At 40.6% G+C, this 24,800-nt stretch overlaps 2 protein-coding genes across 2 annotated transcripts in view; one reads left to right on the top strand and one right to left on the bottom strand.

Moving 5' to 3' along the window:
• LOC120741123 (collectin-12-like) overlaps window positions 1-11,092 on the top strand; it is a 43,648-nt gene extending 32,556 nt beyond the window's left edge. Inside the window, exons 4-10 of the mRNA XM_040043802.1 lie at window positions 6,628-6,714; window positions 6,825-7,868; window positions 7,992-8,489; window positions 9,211-9,347; window positions 9,435-9,544; window positions 10,099-10,244; window positions 10,349-11,092. Of these exons, the coding sequence (XP_039899736.1) occupies window positions 6,628-6,714; window positions 6,825-7,868; window positions 7,992-8,489; window positions 9,211-9,347; window positions 9,435-9,544; window positions 10,099-10,244; window positions 10,349-10,368 (2,042 nt within the window). The 3' untranslated portion in view covers window positions 10,369-11,092. The remainder of the gene's footprint in view (window positions 1-6,627; window positions 6,715-6,824; window positions 7,869-7,991; window positions 8,490-9,210; window positions 9,348-9,434; window positions 9,545-10,098; window positions 10,245-10,348) is intronic.
• A 152-nt stretch (window positions 11,093-11,244) lies between these two features.
• hacd1 (3-hydroxyacyl-CoA dehydratase 1) lies at window positions 11,245-24,528 on the bottom strand. The gene is made up of 7 exons (XM_040043837.1): window positions 24,316-24,528; window positions 20,759-20,876; window positions 19,662-19,680; window positions 19,458-19,546; window positions 19,078-19,199; window positions 14,136-14,314; window positions 11,245-12,619 (listed from the first exon to the last, which is right to left on the bottom strand). Exons 1-7 carry the CDS (start codon window positions 24,432-24,434, stop codon window positions 12,537-12,539), a joined length of 729 nt encoding a protein of 242 aa, XP_039899771.1. The 5' UTR covers window positions 24,435-24,528; the 3' UTR covers window positions 11,245-12,536.
• Window positions 24,529-24,800: the final 272 nt, after the last annotated feature.

The following is a 24,800-nucleotide window of genomic DNA, read 5'->3' as shown; positions in this document are numbered from 1 at the left end:
GTGTTTTTTTTTTAGGTTTTTTGTCCTCCAGTAGTCCTAAAATTCCTCTGAAAAATATTGCTCAAGATGCTGTTAAAGAAATATCTAAAGAAATAATGGGTAGCTGAAGACTTTTCCACAGTACTATACTGTACTAATATCCATTGGTTGCTTCAACAAGCAATTCGAAACATTGTCATTGTCATAATATGTGTTTTTTCTCCAAAATTGGATTTTCTTTCTTTACCTTTCGGCAAACACTGTCTTTGTTTCAATTTCCTTGTGCTGACAGATCTCTGTTTGTGAGATTCTGGTTGTTGGTTCAATGAAGTCACTTCATTGAACCAATGTCATTTTCATTTTTTTATAGTGCTTCTTGCCAGTGTTTTTCAGTAACTGTCATAAACATAAAGTAATCTTAGTCAAATTAATTTCAATTTCATTTCAATTTCATGGTCTTGAGTACCACAAATCTTGTTCGGTCAGGCATGCCACTGTGCTTATGCAAGCCTCTCTGCAACCCCCTTTCTGTAATTCTCTGTCTGACTTAATCAATGGCATATCTGTTGTCGCTGTTAGCACTTCCTGCTTCTAGCTTTCCATGTATGGACACAGGAGGGTGTCCCTAAACAGAGCAATGCTACCAAATATAAATGTAATGCTAATGGAAATCACAAGCCTCTTTTGTCCATATGAGTTCTGACTGAAATTAAATTTTACTCACTTTTTAGTATAAGCCCCACATTATTGGCTAAAACTATACAGTATTCAATTCAATTCAATTTTATTTATATAGCGCCAAATCACAACAAAAGTCGCCTCAAGGCGTTTTATATTGTACAGTAGATCGCACAATAATAGATACAGAGAAAAATCCAACAATCATATGAACCCCTATGAGCAAGCACTTTGGCGACAGTGGGAAGGAAAAACTCCCTTTTAACAGGAAGAAACCTCCGACAGAACCAGGCTCAGGGAGGGGCGGGGCCATCTGCTGCGACCGGTTGGGGTGAGAGAAGGAAAACAGGATAAAGACATGCTGTGGAAGAGAGACAGAGGTTAATAACAGATATGATTCAATGCAGAGAGGTCGATTAACACATATTGAGTGAGAAAGGTGACTGGAAAGGAAAAACTCAATGCATCATGGGAATCCCCCGGCAGCCTACGTCTATAGCAGCATAACTAAGGGAGGATTCAGGGTCACCTGGTCCAGCCCTTATTATATGCTTTATGGATAGATAGAGCTGGGTGTCATCTGCATAGCAGTGAAAAATTATGCTATGTCTTCTAATGATGCTGCCTAGGGGAAGCATGTATAGTGTAAACAGAATTGGTCCTAGCACTGAACCCTGTGGAACTCCATAATTAACCTCAGTGTGTGAAGAGGACTCTCCATTTACATGTACAAATTGGAGTCTATTAGATAGATATGATACAAACCACTGCAGTGCAGTACCTGTAATACCTACAGCATGTTCTAATCGCTCTAATAGGATATTATGGTCAACAGTATCGAACGCAGCACTAAGGTCTAGCAGGACAAGCACAGAGATGAGTCCACTGTCAGAGGCCATAAGAAGATCATTTGTAATCTTCACTAAAGCTGTTTCTGTGCTGTGATGAGCTCTGAAACCTGACTGAAACTCTTCAGATAAGCCATTCCTCTACAGATGATCTGATAGCTGTTTGACAACTACTCTTTCAAGGATGTTTGATATGAAAGGAAAGTTGGAGATTGGCCTATAATTAGCTAAGACTGCTGGGTCTAGAGATGGCTTTTTGAGTAAAGGTTTAACTACAGCCACCTTGAAGGCCTGTGGTACATAGCCGATTATTAGAGATAGGTTGATCATATTTAAGATCAAAGAATTAATTAATGGCAGGACTTCTTTGAGCAGTTTTGTAGGAATGGGGTCTAAAAGACACGTTGATGGTTTGGAGAAAGTAATTATTGAAGTTAACTCAGAAAGATCAACTGGAGAAAAAGAGTCTAACTTAACATCAATGGTACTAAGAGTAGCTGTAGACGATATTACATCTGTGGGATGATTACTGGTAATTTTTTCTCTAATGATAAAAATTTTATTTGTGAAGAAGTTCATGAAGTCATTACTGGTTAACGTTAAAGGGATGGTTGGCTCAATAGAGCTCTGACTTTTTGTCAGCCTGGCTACAGAGCTGAAGAGAAACCTGGGGTTGTTCTTATTTTCTTCAATCAGTGATGAATAGTAAGATGTTCTGGCTTTCCGGAGGACTTTCTTATAAAGCAACAAACTATTTCTCCAGGCTAAATGATGATCCTCTAAATTTGTGACACGCCATTTCCTCTCCAGCTTACGAGTCATCTGCTTTAGGGTACTTGTTTGAGAATTATACCATGGAGTCAGGTACTTCTGATTAGAGACCTTAGTTTTCACAGGAGCTACAGTATCCAGAGTCGTACGTAGTGAGGAGGTAAAATTATTAACAAGATAATCGACCTCTGTTGGAGTAGCGTTCAGATAGCTGCTCTGCTCTGTGTTGGTACAGGGCATTGAAGATGATAACAGTGGGTGGATTACATTCTTAAACTTAGTTACAGCGCTTTCTGAAAGACATCTACTGTGATAAAGTCTACTCTCCACTGCTGTGTAATCAATTATTGTAAATGTAAATGTTATCAGGAAATGATCAGACAGGAGAGGGTTTTCAGGAAACACTGTTAAATGTTCAGTTTCTATGCCATATGTTAAAACAAGATCTAGAGTGTGATTAAAGTGGTGGGTGGGTTCTTTTACATTTTGAGAGAAGCCAATTGAGTCTAATAACAGATTAAATGCCATGTTGAGGCTGTCATTCTTAGCATCTACATGGATGTTAAAATCACCCACAATAATTATTTTATCTGAGCTGAGAACTAAATCAGATAAAAAGTCTGAGAAATCAGAGAGAAACTCTGTGTAAGGCCCAGGTGGACGATAGATGATAACAAGTAAGACTGGTTTCTGAGTTTTACAGCTGGGGTGGACGAGGCTAAGCATCAGGCTTTCAAATGAATTAAAAGTCTGTCTTGGTCTTTCGTTAATTAATAGGCCAGAAGGTTTGCCAATTATCTATGAAGCCCACATCGTTTCTGGGACACCACATCAGACAGCCAGCAATTTAAGGAGAACATGCGGCTAAACATGTCACTCCTGGTCTGATTGGGGAGGGACCAGAGAAAACTACAGAGTCCGACATTGTTTTGGCAAAGTTGCACACCGATTCAATATTGATTTTAGTGACCTCCGATTGGCGTAACCGGGTGTCATTACTGCCGACGTGAATTATGATTTTACTGAATTTACGTTTACCCTTAGGCAGCAGTTTTAAATTTCCTTCAATGTCGCCTGCTCTGGCCCCTGGAAGACAATTGACTATGGTTGCCGGTGTCTCTAGCTTCACATGTCTGAGAACAGAATCACCAATTACCAGAGTTTGACCCCCGGCGGGTGTGTCGCCGAGTGGGGAAAAACGGGTGTCCCTGGGGCTTCTGTTTAGGACTATGCTTCCTCCTCACCGTTACCCAGCCGCCCTCTTTCCCCAGCTGCTTGGGGTCTGCCGGGGAAAGCCTAGCAGGGCCTACGCTATCTTCGGCTGCACCAGCTACAGGGGCCTGGCTAGCTACGGGTGAATGAAGGGTGCGAAGCAGAGTCTCCAATTCAGTAATCCTGGCCTCCAGAGCTGCAAATATGCTACATTTGTTACAAGTATCATTACTGCTAAAGGAGGCCGAGGAGTAACTAAACATCTGACACAATGAGCAAGAAAGTGCAGGAGGGACAGGTGAAGTAGCCATGGTATGCATGACTACAAACATCAGTCGTGAGCATGTACAGTATTTGTCCATGTAATTTGGGTGAAAGTACCCTTTAAATTTCAACTTCATCTGACTGTCTGTCTGCCTTCTCTCTTTTCTCTCTCCACCCCGCAACCTTCTCTCAGTTTATTTTACCAACTCCCCCAAAGCTCACACCTCCGGAGAAGTTCTTCAGGCTTTGTGGAGCTGAACTTCCTGGTTGGCTTTTTTTTTTCTAATTTTTTCCAGGTCGGGAAGCAGTCCCGCCGTCTTTTGGAGGATTGAACTCTGAATGTTCCTGCTATAATTGTCTTAAACATTCCCATATGTGACTGCTCTATGTCCCCGTCTTATTTTCAATTGGTGAAAATGGCGTGAAGTTAACATGTTCGGGGCTTATCTGTGTGCCTTGAGTACACGAACAATGATGTCCCCTTACGCTGTGAGCTCAGCCGGTCTTTCTTGTTCCTCGCTGCATGTTTTCAGGCAGGCCTAATTGATCCCAGATGAGAAGTGAGTGAACTCAGTGCAACTCCAGCAGAACCCACTGAAACTGGGTTTTTACTGGCACTGAAGCACTCCTCTGTCAAGGGAACCACAGCTCAGCCTAAACACACTCCCAGCTCCAGATGGTTATGTAGTGAGACCCAGAGTCTTCTACGCAATAAACTTGTGTGTCTCTCTCTGTCCTCCATCACTGACCCACAGAAACGTCCTGTATGTGGCTCTTTTGTTCTGATGCAGTTTAATCACAGAAGTGTAATTGGGAGGCAGTGACCCCACTCTTTTCTCCTGCAGCTTGTTTTCTCAATTGACAGGACCAAAAGCAAAATGAGGTTATTCTCAGAGCTCATGGGTTCACGTCCCATTAATTTTCCTCAAAGAAAAAGGACCAGAAGCCTGCGACTCTCTTTCTGAATTCCAAGCATAAAACACCAAAGAGTGAAATACTGACATTTCTCTATAAATTAACTTTAAATAACTTTCGGTTCATGAGCAAAAAACATTTCAGTGATCAATTCATCATTTCTGCTGCAGACAGAGTCCCTATGCAGATGTGTTTTTTGTTTCCTGTTCTACCTGTTTTAACTAGTGAAATTTACTGCAGTTGACAGCTAATGCTAAACTGTCGCTGTCCTTTTAGCTAATGTGCTGGCCTTCTTAGATTCAGCGCAATCCCACCCTGGAGTTCACTCACTTCATTAAAAAGTTGCATAAGAGAGTTTGATTTTACAAGACAGCCCGGACAGAGCCGACACACAGTTTCAGAACCCGTCCACACAAAATCTTGGAAAGAGTTCAAACTGAGTACAAAACAGCTCATTTCTACAACATTTGGGCCTATGAGGCAAAATAATGCTTTACTCTGCAGCCTTGTTGTAATTTCAGCTTTTTGCATGTGTGTTTTATGGTTAATTTTACCACTGTGTGATGCAATGATCCTCTCCCGAGGCCAGCCCATGAACAGAACATGTGGAAAAGTTCCAGAAGCTTCTGCTCATGTTTAGCTTTAGTTTCGAGGTTAGTGTGTGTGTGTGTGTGTGTGTGTGTGTGTGTGTGTGTGTGTGTGTGTGCTAATGAAACAATGTGCCATAGGTGTAGATTATGATAGGTCTGCAGAGCTTAAAGTTTATATGCTTTTTTTAGGTGTTTGTGAAGCTTCATTGTACATCTGGTTACTGGAAATGCGTTACATTTAATTTTCTGTGTGTGCAGTATTTCCTATCCAACTGACCTTTTAGATTCATAACTAAAAAATTATGTGGTACAGTTGCATCGCAAGACAGTTTTACTGGTTTGCTTATTCCCAGAAACAAGTTTAGGTGGGTTTTGGAGAGGGTTAAAAAGCCAAAGATGGGAAACATTTTCAGAATTAAATTTCCAGACGTTTTTTTTAGCATACAATCTGAAAACAGATGAAAACAGCTATTGTAACTCAGTTCAAACCACAAAATCAGCCTACCACGATTTCTAGAACTCACCAATTAAAAAGTTGTACGTCCTAGTTTAGTCTGTACATCTTTTTTAAAAAATATTCAAAACTAAACAGAGACACACTTCATGCTAACATTAATCTAAAGCATTTTGATGCTTGCTCCCATTCAGGGGAAAAGATATATTTAGTTTCTGGTCAATAATTAAACCCCTTGGATTCAGCCGTTATCCTGAAGTAAACAGTTCAGATGCAGCTTCACAGCAGAGGAGCCAATGCTGTTCCCACTTACAGGATGTGTCCCCCTGGTGAGACTGGAGGTAGAAGCGGGATGCATCCCTGGAATCCCAGACACATTCCAGAGGAAATGAATGCCTGTGTCGCCTGTGGGGGCGTGAAGAGCCTCCCTGCCACAGAGTCTGTCTCCACTGGTCATCTTTGATCCGCTTGTTTACTGAAGCCCCCCCCCCTCAGGTCACTTCCTGTCCCCTAAGGCCCTCTGCAATGTCCTCCTATGCACCTAACATCTAAGCATTGGTCAGTGACCACCCACACCATCATTGCTGAATCAGCGTGTCTTCCTCCCTCTCTCTCGCTCTTTATTAATGCCTTTTTCCTTTTCAATGCACAGCAACTCCATATCACTTTACGTCTGAATCTGGTGTAACCGAAGGGATTACATTACTCAGGGTTTGTCATTATTACATGCCTCCAAGAGATGTGGACACATCTCCCCTATAGTGTATGTCAGAGACTTTAATTGGTTTCCTCTCTGATCCCATTTATATACGGTGTCTGTGGTTGCAGGCAGTTCTGTCATACCTGTTTTGTCTGTTAATGAAAGACAGAGCCTGTGAAGCTAACCTTTGTCTTGCCTGCCCTGTTTTCTTTACAGTGGTGCAAAGAGTTGACAGTGTGTCTGAAGGTATTGCAAACTATGGAGGAAAGATCATTGCTGTTGAGACTGATTTGAAAAAGCTAGGTATGTATCTAGGCTCACACGTTGAAGTCAAAAGCTGTAACTAAAAGCTACAGTAAATCATCGACATTTTTTTTTTTTTTATCATTTACTGTACAAATCTGCATCTTCAGATGATCAGACCGGAGAGAAGTCGGAGAATACCACCACAGAGATCCAGGCTTTTAAGAACAACATCTGGACCCTCCAGAGGCAGCTGTCTGCGGTGGAAGAGCGCATCCGCAGTGATCAAGTTAAGCTGAATCAGCTGCAGAACATTGGCTCAGACATCCAGAGCAGCCAGGGCTCCATTCAAGGACTGCTGAACATTAACACAGCCACCTTGCGCTCTGTAAATGGCAGTCTGCAGTCGTACGGCAGCATCATTGGGGGTCTACAGGAAGACACAGCTAGGTTGCAAAGAGAACTCCAACAGCAGGTAAAACTCCAAAATCAGGCGCTGCTCAGCATTAGCAGTCTCAACCTCACTCAGGACCAGCAGAGAGGCCTCATTGCTGCTCTGCAACGCTCAGTCGATGACACCAGCCAGGCTATTCATAAGATGCGCAATGACTTTCAGAGCCTTGAACAGAACACCCGACAGACCCGCTCTGATACAGAGTGGCTTCGTAGCAAAGTGGAAAACCTGCAGATCTTGGCCAGTAATACCTCAGCTCTAGCTAAGTCCAACAATGACAGCCTGGAGGATGTGGGGACACAGCTCACTTTTATTGCTAACCAGCTCCAGAACACCAGCAGCCTGGCAGAGGTTCATGACCAGACTCTGAGAGAGATCATGGATCAGCAGAGGGACTTCGGCAACCTCACATCTACAAAGTTTGACCGCCTAGAGGTGCGACTGGATGAGTCGGAGCAGAGTATTGATCGTGTGACCGGCAACATCAGCTTCACCACACAGCTTCTTGGTGCAATCAATCTAAACCTGAATGATTTACGCACTTGTTCAGAGACAGTTGGCCGTCATTCAGACTTCCTGCTACACCTCAACAACAGCTTGGCTGACGTGAGGACAGACGCAACGAGTCTGAGGTCACAGCAGGAAGAGCTGGCAGCGCGTATGGACAAGGAGGTCACAAGCCTCTCTATTGTCATGGAGGAGATGAAGCTGGTGGACACCAAGCATTCACAACTAATAACCAACTTTACTATTTTAAAGGGTATGAGAAGTGTGCCTGCAAAATTTATTATATGAATCAATGCGTGTTATAAATTTTACATTTTATTTTAACTTTCTTGCTAAGATTAAATTGAGAAAGTTAGAGAATGTTCTTTTGTTTCAGGTCCCCCTGGTCCCAGAGGGCCAAGAGGGGACAAAGGACCTCAGGGACTACCTGGTCAGTCAGGCCAGAAGGGAGAGAAAGGAGACAAGGGAGCTCCTGGGATCCGAGGACCTAGAGGAGAGCAGGGTAGTCCAGGACCACCGGGCCTTCCAGGGTTAAAGGGTCTCCCAGGCATACCTGGCAGCCCCGGGTCAAAGGGCCCTAGAGGGTCAGGAGGCAGAGCTGGACCACCTGGTACTAAAGGAGAACCAGGTAGTGCTGGTTTGCCTGGAAGAGATGGACAACCTGGTCCTCAGGGTGTACAGGGCCCACCAGGTATCCGTGGCCCAATTGGACCACCTGGAGAGCAAGGACCAAGGGGACTGCCAGGACCAGTAGGGCCCTCAGGGCCAGTAGGACCACCCGGACAACCAGGACTACCAATCCGGGTCCCTGCAGTTCCTTTTGGACCTGTGTCTCTGCAGGATGAGGCAGTGGGTCCTACCATATGGGCTCCAGGTATGACTTCATAATCAGTTTCAGAATGATTATTTTGACTTAGTCAGATAGCATATATTTACTTTGGTTGGTAACTAAAATATCACCATATTAGTATCATGTTTAGCTTGTTACCAATTTTCATGCCTCCATGCAAAATATAAAGCTACTGCTAGCAGCTAGTTAGTGTAGCTAACTAGGGTCTGCAAGGGGTGTCGAACTCCAGGCCTCGAGGGCAGGTGTCCTGCAGGTTTTAGATATAACCCTGTTTCAACACACCTGAATCAAATGATTAGTTCATTACCAGACTTCTGGAGAACTTGAAGACATGTTGGTAATTTAGCCATTTAAATCAGCTGTGTTGGATCAAGGACACATCTAAAACCTGCAGGACACCGGCCCTTGGGCCTGGATTTCGACACCTGTGGTCTAAAGGCTAAAAAAGCACCAACTAGCCTCTCGCATACTAGCCAATTTAGTCACAGGAGACCTGTTACATTCCTTTACAGCTCTGTATTTTTATTCTGGGACTCAACTAGAGTGGTCTAGTTTGCTGTCTCTTCATACTTTTTCTTGATAGATATAGATATATAACTATGTGGTTAAAACTACATGTTTTACAGGAATGCTAGGCAGAGCCAGGTTTGTGGTACTTTCTGCTAAACTGAGCTTTTTTTTTTTCTTCATCTCACATCACTTTAGAAAAAAACAAATTGTACAATGCTTTTTCAATATCTTGCAGGATGCCCTGCGGAATGGCTAAACTACAAAGACAAGTGCTATTTTTTCTCCAAAGACCTGCAGAGCTTTGATCATGCAAAGACAACCTGTGAATCAATGTCTGGTTCATTATTAATCATCAACGACATGGAGGAACAGGTGAGTCGCACATCTTGTAATCTGACATTGCTCTCTAGTATTTGTGAGTTTTGACTGAGTTTTCTTTCTGTCCTCGTGTGACCTCAGAAATGGCTGAAGAGGCAGATCTTTGGCAAAGGCTACTTCTGGATGGGTCTGACCGACAGGGAAGAGGAGCACACGTGGCGCTGGCTGGATGGGACTGAACCTGCTTTCACGTCAGTATTACAGTAAATTAGGAAATGCTCAGGAGGGATATTTGTTTCAGAGAAGAACTTCTTTCCAATAAAAATGCCAACAATAATAACAACTGTAGGTTTTCAGTTACATGAAACATTACAAAATAAACTTTGAAAACCCTGTGAAAATCTTATGAAAAGTTTGTGATTGCACGGAGTTGAATGTAGACCTCCAGTGCTCAAGCCTCGTTGCTGCCTATTTAAACAAAAGAAACACATTCAAATTCATTCTAACATTGTTTATAGAAGCACGTCCAGTGAGAGCATTTCACTGCTTTTTGGGAACAGTGAGATAAACACTAAAGTGTACAAAACTGCAAACAGAACAATGAGACGAACAGTGAAAAAGTTTAATGCAGCGTTACTGAGAAAAGTTAACCACAGGGATCTGCCTTCAGATCTAACCACCGAAAATAAAGGCATATTCAATGGAAAATTGTTGGATGCGATTTATTTTATTTGCTTTTCTCCTAGGCTCTTAGATCAAACACAGTAAATCTAACATGTGATCGCCCTCTGTTGTTCGCCTGCAGGAAATGGAAGCCAGGTCAGCCCGACAACTGGGGCCACGGCCATGAAGAAGGAGAAGACTGCGCGGGTCTCACCCACGAGGCGCTATGGAACGATTTCTCCTGTGAAGATCTCATAAGCTACATCTGCGAGAAGGAAATGGAGACCTGTGCGTCATCATCTGTCTTGCCCGTTTTCGCTCCACAGTAATTGTAATCATATTTTGCTCACTACCTTAATGCTGATCCCTTTTCTTTTCTTTCTTTCCCTCAGCAAGATCACCTGGATCATAGTGACGTGTTCAGTCTGAGTGCACAGTGAGCAGCTAGACTGCACCCGTGTGGCACTGGTCCAACTGACGCAGCACATGGGACAGTCCGTATGGAGAGAGCAAAGGGACAATTTTGAAATGAGCCCACGGCTGCAACAGTAAACATCTCTCCAGTGCTGATGAGATGCCTTTCTCCTCCAAAGTAAAGCCAGTCCAACATTACCAGGAGTGCAATACAGCAGGGTGACCAAGATAGGAAGAGAATCTGTTTTTTAATAACCAAATCAACTGATTTATATATATATATATAAATATTTTTATATTTTTTTGGAATACATTTTATAGAACAGTACTCAATGTACAACCGAATATCTGAATGTATATTTCATTATGCAATTTTTGTAGGAAAATATGAAATCTATGAAGCCAAATGGACTTTGGTAATGCTTCTCTTTATATAATTCCAAAAGAAAAAAGAAAAAAAAGGAATAAGGTGTGCAAAATGATGCGCAAAAAACATAATGTCGCTGATATGCTATCTTGAAACTGTTATCTAACCTCATGACCATCTATATAACACGAGTAGGAAATAAAAAATATAGTACTCACGTATAAACTTAGAAAAATGCCACAATCAGCTTGAGTTTTAGTAAACGAATTTACAGAGTAAGACTTTATGTATGATTTACTTTCTGCTATTACATACATAAATATGTTCATGAATAAAACTGTGGATCCTTCATGCATTTTCTGCACTTGGGTATTTTCCTGCAAAACAAAGAACTATGAAAGAAATGAAGGAATAACTCACGAATAAACAGATAAAATCCACAGGGTGGTTGTACTCAGTGGCTCAGAGTTCTAGATCCAGAGTGAAGTTCATCACAAAACTCTTCAGTACTGTAGAATTTAGTTTATTGAATTTGCACAAAAAGGTATTTTCACATTTTTATAGTTTTTTTTCCCTTAAATAACTTTCTTTTATTGTTTTCCCACTAACCCAGATTACAAGCAAAAAGGTTTTTTTCTTTGATAACCATGGGCTATGCAGTTCTTCGCTAACATTTCCTCTCAGTCATTTCACATCCTGATTTCCTGCTTTAGGTCATCTCCAATCACAGTCACTCCTTCAGCTGCACAGAAGACTAAAATGATCTCACAATAGCACCTTTGGTAGGAGGGAGTCTAACTACTGTCCAATCGATGTAGACACCGGATATTTTCAAAAACAAACAAGACAGAGACTGAAGACTGAAGTGCTCACATAAATTTGAATCGTAGTCTCATACCTACAGCGGCCTATAGAGAAAAAAAGAAGTTACTACTTTTGTGAAGACTCGAATTTGGTTTAAGATGCACTCTTGTAAATTAATTTGACATAGTAAACATCAGAACAACATAAAAGAAAGCACGAGCTGAGCCAAGCGGACACAATGTTAAGTCGGAGCTGTGCTTGCTCACAGTATGCGAATAAATTACTGTTAAGAAATATGATTAGGGTTAACTGCTCATTTCACATTGCATCGTTTACACATAGGGTTACACACATACACACAAGAAGCAGCATATTGTCCAAATGTAGATTTATTGTTGAGGTATGAATAATCTCGCTTTGAAAGCTTATTTTATATATGAAATACTTAATATACACTTAATCTGCCAATTGCATGGGCTGAATGATGAATTTAATTGAGGCGACTAATTTAACACCCCCCTCCCCCTCATTTGGCTCTTCCTTCTTCGGGGTGCAGTGTTGTGGCTCAGTGCTCGTTTCTCTCAGGCTGCGATGCTTCAGTGCAACAAGATGCAGTAAGGCTGGTGGGTGAATAAAGGACTCGTGATCTCTGAGTGCTGAGATGTGACGCCACAGGCTTCTGTCTCTAGCTCCAGCAACACTGGGACTGTAAACATGTTTCCAATATTACCATTCAGATAGGAATGAATCCTGCAAAGAAACACTCCAGATGTGGTATTACTACTGTGGTTTTACTCCGTGGCTTTGTCGTTATTACTGATTGTCACTGGGTGGTAACCATCGTCAGCTGTGTGGTTCTTTAGGTCCCGTGCAATGAAGAATGTAATGGCTGATGGTGCTAAAAGGTGAGACAGAGATGAAGATGAAGCGGTGGTGGAGGTGAGGGTGAAGTGGAGGGCAGGCTGGCTCAAATGAAGGTGGGAGGTGGTGCTCGTCTAGTCGTCCTTCTCCACTATGACCTCCCCGTGAAGCATCCTTCTTCTCTGCCGCAGCATGTGGAAGTAGAGCTGAGGAAACACTGCGAGAAAGACGAGAACGTGTTCAGGGTGACTGTGACTATGATGAACACAAACGAAAGCAAGTTAGAGTGAAATACAAATTCACAACTCTCAACTTGGTCTCAATTCTGAATAAGAAGCAGCACAGTGGGAAGACATGCATTCACAGACATAAGCCACTGGGGTGGTCTGGCAAAGCCTGGAGCCTATTACAGCTGACAACTTTTCCATATTTTCCATGACATTTGGTCCGTATATTTTTGAACAAAGGCAATTTTTGTCGTTTTGTATCAAATAATCAACATCGGATTTAAGTAAAAAATTTCAGCTTTAATTCAAAGGATTTGACACGCATTTTGCATGAACTGTTGAGCAGTTACAGCCGTTTTCATACAGTGCAGTATGTTTTCAGGGGCTCAAAAGTAAATGAACACGTGAGTCTTACTCCCTCCCATCATTTCATGACAAATTATGCAGGCAAGAGACCTGGAGTTGCTTCCAGGTGTTGAACTTGCATTCGGTATCTTTTCACTGGAACTCTCAACCTGAGGACCAAAGACATGTCAGTGGGAGTGAAGTAGGCCATCATTAGTGAGACAGCAAAAACTTGTGGCCGAATCAAGAATGTGGTTAATTCTTAAAAAGAATAAATGAATTGGTTAGCTCATTAACATCAAAAGGTCCAGAAGACCACAAGAAACAACTAAACGGGGATGATCGCAGAATTATTTCCATGGTTAAGAAAAACCCTTTACAACACTGAGCTCAGTCAAGAGTGTGGAGAAGGTAGGAGTATTATCAAAGTCGATGAACAAGAGATGGCTTCATGGATGGAAACACAGAGTTTACAACAAGTTGCAACCCACTTGTTATAATCATGAATGAGAAGACCAGATTGGACTAGATTAAAATTTAAATCTAATCTGTGACTTGTGACAGCGCTGTGAATAATAAGTGTACAGGACTACACTCTCTGCTCAGATTCAGCCAAATACTGCAAAACCGATCAGACAGAGCTTCACTGTGCAAATTGAGAACAAGCCAAAGCAAACTGCAAAAGCAATCCAAGAGTTTCACAAGCCCAAGAAAAGGGATATTCTTCAGTGGCCAAGTCAGTCACCCAATCTCAGATCAATAGTTATTAAATGAATGCAGAAAGACAAAAACCAGCAACTGAAGGTAGCATCACAAATCAATGAGAGAAAACAACATCTGGTGATGTCTATGGATTCTAGACTTCAGGGAGTCATTGACAGCTGTGTTATGAAAAACAATCTTTATATTTAAAATTATGTACGACATGTGAACACACAGTATATTCCAAATAAAATTGGATATACCACAACAGATGATTCTATTCAAATTATAAAATGCCACCAAACATTGCACCACAGGACAGAAAAGCTGCTTTTGAGCAGAACAGGCAGAATTATTTGTACCGCAACAGGAGAAAATACAGTTTAAAAATCATGCAGGATTCTGACCTACATGCCAAAACTGAAAGTGCACAATGTAGGCATGAAATTTGCTTCTTACATGGGATGTAGGACAGCATGACGATGATGAGGCAGTAGTAGTAGTCAAACGACACGTTATACTTGTTTGGGAGCCTCATGGAGTACATTCCAGACCTGCGTACGAACGGCAGCGCAGCATAAATGGTGAGCAGCTCACCAACGACTCCCACCGGGTACAAGACAATGAAGAGGTTGTATCTGTGGGAAGAAGAAAGAGCAGGATGGATGTCTTCAAATCCAGCAGCGTGATCACTTTAGCACTCACACAGTTGGGACAGTTGACAGTCAGAGGATGTTAATACACTCACATGCATATTGAAAACACAGGAAGATGACTGACACAGGGGCCAGACACTGTAACAAAAGCTGCCTTGAGTTGTGGACATAAAACTTCCCTCGAGGTATTCCAGAGATATGGTGGTCAAGCAGCACATTGTAAAAAAGTAATATTTTCACATTTTTTCCATCTTCAGGAACTCTGAGTGATTTTGGCTCTGGATAACTCCAAGGTATCATTTTCTTTTTACACTTTCATGCTGTTCACATGCAAAAGTTTAAAAAAAAATTTCAACCTTTTTGTTCATGCAGTTCATTTAAATTGAGAGAAAGTCAAGAATAAGATCAGATTCCAGCATTAAATAATAAGCTGATTTGTTGTTACAATAATGTTTCATTGCCTGCTGGATATAAAATATGCATTATTACTTTCCAGCAGCTCCTCACCTTATTTCATGCCAGTGCACAGTTTTGCAACTGAAGGCATAATTACATTGGTCCACTGAACTGGCATGTGTGCAAAAACCTTCTGACATCTGAGACTTTAATGTTCCCAAACTATAATTTGTGAACTGGTATGTTAAGAACAACCAGGAACACAGCATCTTTTGCCTCACTGTTTGTTTGCAGTGGGCACATTACCAAACAAAAATGACCAAAATATTGAACTGAATCCAATTTTCTAAGATTAGAAAGCCCACACAAATATGTGGGAATACACTGCATGAATTCCCACAGATCTGATTTATAGTAAATAAAAGAAACCAATTGAAGTTCTTTAAAGCAACTCAAAAGACAAGAATAAGAAAGACTAGGTTCAATTTTAGTGGTTAGACTGGTCATCAAAGAACAGAGGGTATACAAGAGAAGTCAGTTAAACCTCTCCAATAAATAATCTTAAATAAAATTTCAAAAACTGCATTGTTTCAAGCTCACTGGCAATATACCTGAATATACCTGCAATCACTGCTAAACGCTTAAAACTACTTATTACTAAAACAGTCCTGATTAAATCTGATGTTTGACAATCTAAGCACCAGAAATGTTCTCTTTGTTGGATGGGCTGTGTCTATCTGCATCCTAGAATTACATGAGGGAATTGTCAAAACAATTGTGCAAGAAACATATGAGATTTCACAAAGATGGAAAATGATGCAATATGACTAATCAACTAAAATCAACTCAAAATTGCAAGATTAACGATTAAAGACCTCTTATGCTCCACATTTTTGTTTCTAGCTTTGCATGGCTCACAGTTGTTGTTTATCTTATAGTAGGACTTCCAGTTTATCCACCAAAATAGCAAATAAGTCATTTTACCTCTTAAGCAATTCTTTTAACCAACTTTCTTCTGATTGGGTTCCCCTCACAAACAGCAGTTTAAGCAGCATGAGGGTGGGGCTGCTGCACTCACAGTCAGAGGCAAATCAGGGATATCCCCTCTCATAAAGAACCAAGAAGAGAAAAGCTTCCTAAATTGCTTGTTTGAAACAGTTTGAAACATGTATCTGGCAGAAAATAAGGAAAGGCTAACAGGTCAACTTTAAACAACGTTAAACATCATCAAAGTCTGACGATTACTGGGAGCATGTTCTATGGTCAAACAAGGCCAAGACAAATTTGTTGGGCTCCAATATGGTCCAGCATATATGGACTGAACTGCACCCAGAAAGTAGTCCTGAAATAAAAAGTTGCTGGAATGAACAAATGTATAGATTCGGTATATCCACAGGAACATATGGTGCAAACACTGGCAGACAAGATGAAGCTTGGCAGAAGAGAAATATGGAAACGATACAAACAACGCTCACGCCTCAAATCACACAAATGTCTGTTTTCTCTACAGGAGGTGAAAAAGGAAAACTTTAAAGTGGAGAAGGATATCATCAGACTTAAATAACATGCAATACTTTGGGGTATATTAAAGAGAAAGGAACAGCCCAAGAAATCTGTTCAATGCCGACACTGTCCACGCTCAGTAGGACTGAATCCATCACCAGAAAATGTACATGGATACACAACACAAAAATACATTAATTAAATAATGAATCAATCTCTGTAATGTACTTATCTTTGGGGCCTGTTAACAGGTTATCTGAAATAAATGTAAATTTCAGATTCAAAGCAATTAATAAGGTAGTCCAATTCTGATTTTGTATCAGGGAGTTTTTCGGACAGCCTGATAATAACGAATTACAATTGTCCAGCCTAGAAGTAATAAATGCATGAACTAGCTTTTTAGCGCTACTCTGAGACGGGACGTTTCTAATTTTAGAGATGTTGTGCAGATGAAACAAAGCAGTCCTTCATATTTCTTTAATATGCTCAGTGAAGGACATATCCTGTTCAAAAACGACTCCAAGATTCCTCACAGTGTTATTAGAGGTCAAGCTAACAGCATCCAGAGTAAACATCTGTTTTTTTCTAAGATATTTCTAAGATTTTTAGAACAGAGTACAATAACCTCAGGTTTTTATGAATTTGGAAGCAGGAAATCAGAGGTCATCAGTCTTTATGTGTTTAAGTCAGAGTGTTTCATCTGGCTTCATGTATCAATAAAGCTGGGTATCATCTTCATAGCAATAAAAATGTATTCTATGCCGTCTAATTACAACTTCAGTTGCATACCGTATACAGAACTGTGACCTTATGAAGCAAAGCAGCCAATCAGGAAGAGGCTGCAGTAGTGATGATATAGTAATTAAGAACTGAAAAAGTGCGAGGATTTTTTTAACAACACTGACATTAAATCTATGCACAGGAAAAAAAAATAGTAACCACATCAATATGTGGTGACAAATTGGTCATAATATATTGGAAATTGAGAAAAAAAAGATATTAGTGCCTAAGAAAGAGGCTGTTTGTATTTTATTACTTAATAGTCCTTTATTTATCCAGGTAAAATCTCAATGAGATTAAAAATCTCATTTCCAAGAGAGACCTGACATCATGGCAACAAAAGTCAAAATACATGTATATAAGTATATAACATAAAAAAATACAATATCCCATACGAACATGTGAAAAATATACAAAAACAGATCAAATTAAGAGCGACATTAAAAACAATTACACCAAGTAAAAGAGTTATTCTCTCGATAATTTCAGTTCCTTCTGCAGATTATTCCAGCAAGCAGGGGCAACGTATTTCAAAGCCTTTTTCCCCAATTCTGTTCTGAATTTTGGGACAATCAATTGTATTAAATTGTGAGAATGAAGGCTGCACTGGTTGTGGTTTTTACACATATAAACACATAAATAAGAGGGAACTAGCCCAAGCAAAGATTTATAGATAAAGATCAGCTAATGGGAGAGTCTGCGAATATACAAAGTCTATGTCTCTTAGGAGACGTAGCTAACAACTCTTTGCCATTTGAGAATAACATGAACTTGGATTTCTCTGGATTTAACACCAACTTAAGTTGAGTTAAATGGGACTGAACAACATCAAAGGCAGACTGCAGAATTATAGGGTTTGTGCTACTGAAGGAGATGAACAACAGATAATTGTATCATCTGCATAAAGATGGAAAGCAGCATTTGATAAATTATCACAAAGGTTCTTTATGTAAAGAGAAAAGAGCAATGGACCTAATGTGGAGCCCTGCAGAACTCCTTTGGATAATGGGAGAAAAGAGGAAGAAGACCCAGCAGCAAGGAAACACTGTGTTCTTGAAAAACCAACGGTAGAACTCCTGCACACAACTAAGTTAATCACAAAGTACCAACTTAATTTCTCGTCACCGCCCCAAATAACAGTGAGACAGCATGCCTCTTCCTATGATGGCAGCTCTCTCCAGGACCAAATGATATGCCATGACTCAGGACTATAGAGTTCCTGTATTTAGTGGGGACCACAGCAAAGGCTCGGGGGAGCGTCTCAGCGGATGAGAGAAATGTTGGGTGAACATTCCGTGACCAAAACAGATGGTCTTAAAAACAGGAGCAGCTGAACATGAGCCCCTTGCCAGGGGCCTGTCGTCTCCTCCGTGCTTAAAGAAAGACGTGAAGGGTGGGGGCGGGGAGGCGAAGGGTGCCATTCAAGAGCACAAGAATCCAGAGCAGAAACAAAAGAGTGGCTGGCATTAGATGGACCGCCTGAAGAATCACGTGACACAGCGAAGCAGAAAGAATAAATAAAATTAAGATGCCGAGCCTGCGCGCTGGACAGCCTTCAGCGGGGGCGGCTCACGTTTCTACTAACAACTACAGTTTCAGGTGAGCTGCTTCGAGGCCAGAACGACACATCACAAGTACTCTGCCTTCAACACAAGACGGGTATTATATTTCACTACAGCTGAGAATATTTCTTTCACAAAAAATGCCTGGTTTCAGCCTCTTTCAGCAACTAACTAAACTTATTCAGAAATTCTTTATGTTTTAGGGAGAAGTTAAAACCAAAAGATAAACAAGCATTTCACCTTTTCCTGTTTCCTCAGAGTGCTGTGTTAGTGGTTAGTTCACTGACCACAAACAGAATGGCTAATGAGGTGCTAATCAATAAACACACACATGCTACTCCTCTTTGTATTAGACGACAGATACTTAATACACGCGCGGCTCTACAAGGCGAGGGAAGCATGCCAGAGGTGAATTCACCGGATTAGGCCGACATGCTCAGACAGTGTCCCGAAACAGGAAAGACAATTCAAACTCATCCCAGCCCCAGCTAACGGTGTCTCCACCTGGCCCATTTGATGAAGTACGGCAGGTGGTTGAGCAGTTTGAATGTGTAGTAGGAATATCTGGTAATCTCTGTCATCGTCCACACAACCAGAAATAGGATTACGCTTTCTTCACTCTGGATCTTTAAGTCAGGAAAATGGCAAAAAATAAAGAGTTAAAAGAAGCTTCAAACCTGACAGGTGCAGCTCTTACAGGCAAAAAGATGAGAAAAGTACGATTTTTATGTGGGGGAAAAAAAGCAACTGGACAGACTGTGTTCCAGAATAGTTGTGACAATACATACAGTGTGTGGAGGTTAAGAGTACTGTGGTGAAATCTGTCAACTAAAGACTGATAAATTGTAAAAAGTCACGGAGTTGCGGTTTATCATAAAAGTCACCTGTCTGATGCTGTTGGTGATGAACCAAACCATAAAAATCCGCGAACACACTTGAACCCCAGTTACAATCACAGAAGTCCTCACGATTCCTGCAACACAGTCAAAGTAAGAAACAAAAATCACCAATAAATACATGGCCAGATGAGGGAATTTATCTGAATCTGTACAAATTAGCCAAATATTTTCATGTAAATTGTCACATACCAATGGCACAATGTCCCACCTGTAAGACAAGCAACACAAACAGCAGTAAAAATGACTGTCTTGTTAAAGTCTAAGAAAAAAGTATTTGTTTTTTAAATTCACTAATTCACTAAAGTCCCACTTGTGACAGGAAACGCTATAGACTGTAAATCAAAGATGGACATGGCACCATTGTGTCACCCAATGGTCTGTGGACTAATTCTGAAACTTTCCATTTGCTATTTCGGCTATTTAAAACCAGACAAGAACATCTTTGAACAAAAGATGGTAAACTGTCCAGCTAAAACATTGTTAGCAAAGTGCATCCTTCACTAACGTTCATCCTACTGGGATGATAGTTTTGGCTAGCGAAAAACAGGCTTACGACAAAATACACTTGCCATTATATAAAAAAGAACACTGCACACCTATTAGGTAGCTATTTGTCAAGGACAATTAAGCTACACCCTCAAGCATACCCTGCTCTATTGGGACAATAAAGATACACCCTCCTCCTCTATTGTCTATTTATTATAGCTCAGCTGATTTATTGGCAGGATAATATTATCAGCCAAAATAAGCTACTTACTAATCTATCTTTACTGGCATTTATAACAGAGAAATTTTAAAGCAAAAAAAAAAAATAGTGAGAAACACCCTTCAATTATCTTAAGGATGTTGTCATTTCATAGTTTGTCCACCAGGGGGCCATCTTCCCTTTTTGAACGCCACAAACGCAACAACAAGTGTGAACAAATAAATAACTGCATATAACAACTGTTAGAGTAATCCGTTAATGTATAAAATATCAATTGAAATATCAAAATAACCAAATATTAACATCAGAGCTAGCATCGGTCTTAATATCCCTGTTGACAAGCCTTAAAACTGATGATTACAACCATAAAAATCAAGATATAAATGTTTAAGTAGGTCATTAAAAAAAAAATTGAGTAGTATGGTTGTTTTCTCATAGACTTATATACTGACCGATAGCTTTTTACAACCTGTTGCCCCCTGCTGGCCATTAACTATAAAGTTATGCATTTTCTTCAATTTTCAGGCCAAAATTCTTTTTTTTTTTTTTCCACACAGTCTCTAAGACTTAAAAGTCTTACCTCAACTAATGCAAAGGTCTGGAAAAACTTGAGTGTCCTTGCTATACTTCTGTACAGACCCTTGTGTGTGCCTTTCTGTATGTAGAAGCGTGTCATTGCCATGGCCAAAACCAGCCACCTGCAGACAAACAAAAATCACACAACCGCTCAGTGCAACTGAAATGTGAAAGGAGAAAATTGGTGTAAAGGACAGACATTTTTCTGCAATGGAAACAAACAAACAAAAATAACTGTGACACAACTGGAAATCTAATCTTTTAAATCTAATTTAAGTCATTTAGTCACCTCATAATAACATCAAAGGGAGGATGAACATATGAATAGAACAGGAAACTTATAATAACACATTTGAGATGTAAATTTAAAGGAAATAAACTTAGGAATTTAAACAACATAAATACTGAATGAAACTAAAACAAATTATTAACATTTTCTAACCTTGTCACTGAAACCAAGGAATTCCCAGTACATGCTGACATACTGGGCTACAAAGCTGATAAAAATTCTCTCACTAAATGCTGCTTTTCACTATATCAATCACTATGTCATGTAATAAAGTAAAATAAATACTTTTCTTCAAAGGTATTCTGTAACAGACAGACATTACTGCCTCTATTTATCTGGTGTTACCTGTTTATTCCACTGAGACACCAGACAAATACGAAAAACCTAACATTGTCATAAAACTGGTCTGTTTGTGTTTTTCACTAGGCCACAACCACAGTTCAACAGCTATGCCACAATTTCTGATGGTAGACAAATTTACATTATGTTTATAAGTATACATGTATCAGACAGTTATCCATACATAAAGTGAGCACTGGAATAAACAAACTGGCAACTAAAATCAAAATAATAAAGAGGGCAAAATGGAATAGCTTGAGAAAGCAAACCAAAGCTTCAGCATTTTACATCAGGCAATTGTAACTGCACTTTCAGTGAAATATTAAAAGATAGCAGCAGCTACAAACTCTCTCTGCAACACACCAGCTTTACTCTATGTGTAAGTAAAACCACAGAAAAACAGGATTGTCCCTTTGATTGATCCCTTCTCTCCTTGCATGTTCTGAGTCTGCCCCAGGGCATCCTCCCAGTTGGACAAGACTCCAACAGCTCGACCAGGACCAGCAAGCATCCTAGCCAGATGCTCAAACCACCCCAACTGGCTCCTTTCTGATGTGAGGGAGTAGAAGATTTTCCACGACAAATAAAATTTGGAATAAAGAAAAACATCTAAAAAAATATTGGATTAAATCTTTGAATTCAGTCAAGGGTTAGGGCATTTAAAAAAACAAAAACAAAAAACAAACAGGATACACACTTTAATGAGCTTTGTTTTTTGTTAATTTAGGAATGAGACAACTGTAGAACACAATAGCTCTAATAATACATGTTCTAATAATAGTTCTGAATAAAAAACCTCTAAGAACTCACAAGTCTTGCATGTGCATGTTAAAAAAACAACAACAACATATTATCAAAAATAAATCCAGCTGCAATGTTATATAAAAAAACTTTAAAAAATCCTGCACAGTAGATAGGATGAGCAGCCAAGAAGCATCCTCACTCAGCTGTTTATAGCCACCAGTGAGTCCATTTAAGTTGATTTATAAAAAGGATCTCATACTGATAAGCGGAGCACAAGTGAAGCTTTCTTAATGCATATTGTCGCTAAATGTCCTCATAAGGAAAACCTATGTTTGTGTGTACACGTCTTTCCCTGATGTCATGCACCTTTCACTGAGGACGCACCAGCTGTAACGTTCTAGACCAACACCAGTGCTGTGAAAAAGAATTCACCCCATTTCCCGACTTCCTATTTTTTGCATATTTGTCACAAATTTTAATATTAGACAAAGAAACACAGAGAAGATGCAAAATACAGTTTTTAAATGATGAAATTTTATTTATTACGAGGGGGAAAAGCTATCCAAATCTGCTCGGCCCTATGTGAAAAAGTAACTGGACCCTAAACCGTGTATCATAATGATCCCAAACTATCTCAAACTGATTTCAGTTCAGGCTTTGACTAGACCACACCAAAACCAGGATCATTTTTCTGCTGTATAACCCGAGGGTGCTTGAGCTTCCAGCCATGAACTAATGGTTGGAGATTCTCATTCTGGATTTTCTAATAGAAAGCATCAATTACACCAAGTCGTCCTGGTGCTGAAACAACAGAGCAGCACCAGACCATCACACTACCACCACCTGTTACTATGATGTTCTTTTTATGCAAAGCACTGTTACTTTAGGCAAGATGAGCCTTTCTTTGTCATCAGTGGTTTTCTCCTTGAACTCTCCCATGGATGCCATTTTTGACCAGCCTCTTTGTTATTGTTCAGTCGTGAACTCTGACCCTAACTGAAGTGATGCCTGCAGTTCTGTAGATGTTTTGGGTTCTTTTGTGACCTAATGGATGAGTCACTTGTGCGCTCTTAGAGTAATGTTGGTAGGCCGACCTCTACTGGGAAGGTTTGCAACTGTTTCAAGTTTTCTCCATTTGCGTATAATGGCTCTCACGCCGAAGGCCTTAGAAATTACTTTGTATCCCAGACTGATGGATGTCAATTGCTTTGTTTGTCAGTCGTTTCTGTAGATTGTGGCTTTACTCGTTGCTATCTGAGATCTTTTAGCCTATTTCCCTTTGTCAGACAGCTTATAGTTAAGTGATTTATTGATCCAACACATCTAGCAGTAATCAGGCCTGAGTTTGTGTAGTGAAACTGAACTCAGATTTTCTTTTTTAAATGGGGTTATTCACAGTTAATTCATAATGTATCAAGAGGATAATAGAGGGAGGAGGGGTTGTATATAATGTTTTCCACATAGGGCCAAGTAGATTTGGACAGCTGCAATTTTACTTATCTTTGACTAACACATGAAAAACAAGTTACTAAGTTGGACAGAGTCACAACGATGTGCACAAATATATTCTTGTTTTATTTCGTGTTATAATTATTATTATTATTATTAAAGTGATCAGTACCTGAGGCCATGCGCCAAACTGGAAGCGCTTAGTCACCACTGATCCAGTGACCCCGACACCTCCGCTATTCTCAAGTTCTCATGTGTTTGTCCTTTATCACAACACCGGAAGCTCTCTTCACACAAACGTTGTTGTTATTAAAAATGTGCCCATTGAGCACTTCACTGTCCCAGACCTGAGCTCCAGTGTCAGCGCGGTCCGGCTATACTTATCACTGCAACTGTCGGACGCACTGTGGGCCTTGACGCTGACACCATGCAGCCAGCCCTATTTGGACACGGCTGTTGCGCCAGCCTGCCACTTTCACCAAACACCATTCATTCATTTTCCAACACTCGAGACAAATAACGGTCGCTCGTTTCTTCGTAGAAACTACCAAACTGACCGCTAACGCTTGCTCAAACTCAATTACGACGACGAACTGCTAAATCCAAGCGAGCTGAACAGGCACTTTCGGCGGAGACGCAGTCCTATAAACAGCAACACACGCTTACGGTTTTTTAGGGAGCGGCTATAACTTCACTGCTTTTCTTATTAATAGGCGACAGGGGCGGAATAACGCACGTACCCGGCGGTCATGGCGATGTTGTAGAAAGTGAGCCATGCGGTAGCGAGGGTGCTTTTCGTTCTCTTTTTGTTGTTGTTTTCCTTCTCCTCAACCGTGCCGTCCTCCTCGCTGGACGCCATGGTACCGGGGGCAGGGTGGGGAAGTCAGGAAGGGAGCTGACAGCTGGGGCTAGTAGGGAGGGGAGCAGCGGGGTTATCCATCCATCCATCTATCTAGCTATCCGCCCATGGATCCCCCTCTCGCGGGACTAGTGCAACAAGTGCGTGGCCTGCCGGTGAGGCAAAGACTAGTGAAATAAAGCCGGCTTGTCACGGCTCAGTTGGTGCAACTATAGAAATTCAGGCTCATTTTCACCCCAATCTTCAGCTCAGCGTGAACAAGTTTAGGTATAACTTTTATAAATTAGATAACATCACATAAGACAAAGAAGAGCAATTTCATCAGTATGTCTCAGTTTTTCTACACGATGAAGAAATGTTGTAGCA

Source organism: Simochromis diagramma, unplaced genomic scaffold (genome assembly GCF_900408965.1).
Source record: "Simochromis diagramma unplaced genomic scaffold, fSimDia1.1 OVJJ01000602.1, whole genome shotgun sequence".
Lineage (NCBI taxonomy): Eukaryota > Metazoa > Chordata > Actinopteri > Cichliformes > Cichlidae > Simochromis > Simochromis diagramma.
Note: the sequence above shows the minus strand (reverse complement) of the source record. Positions and strands in the feature narration are given on the sequence as shown.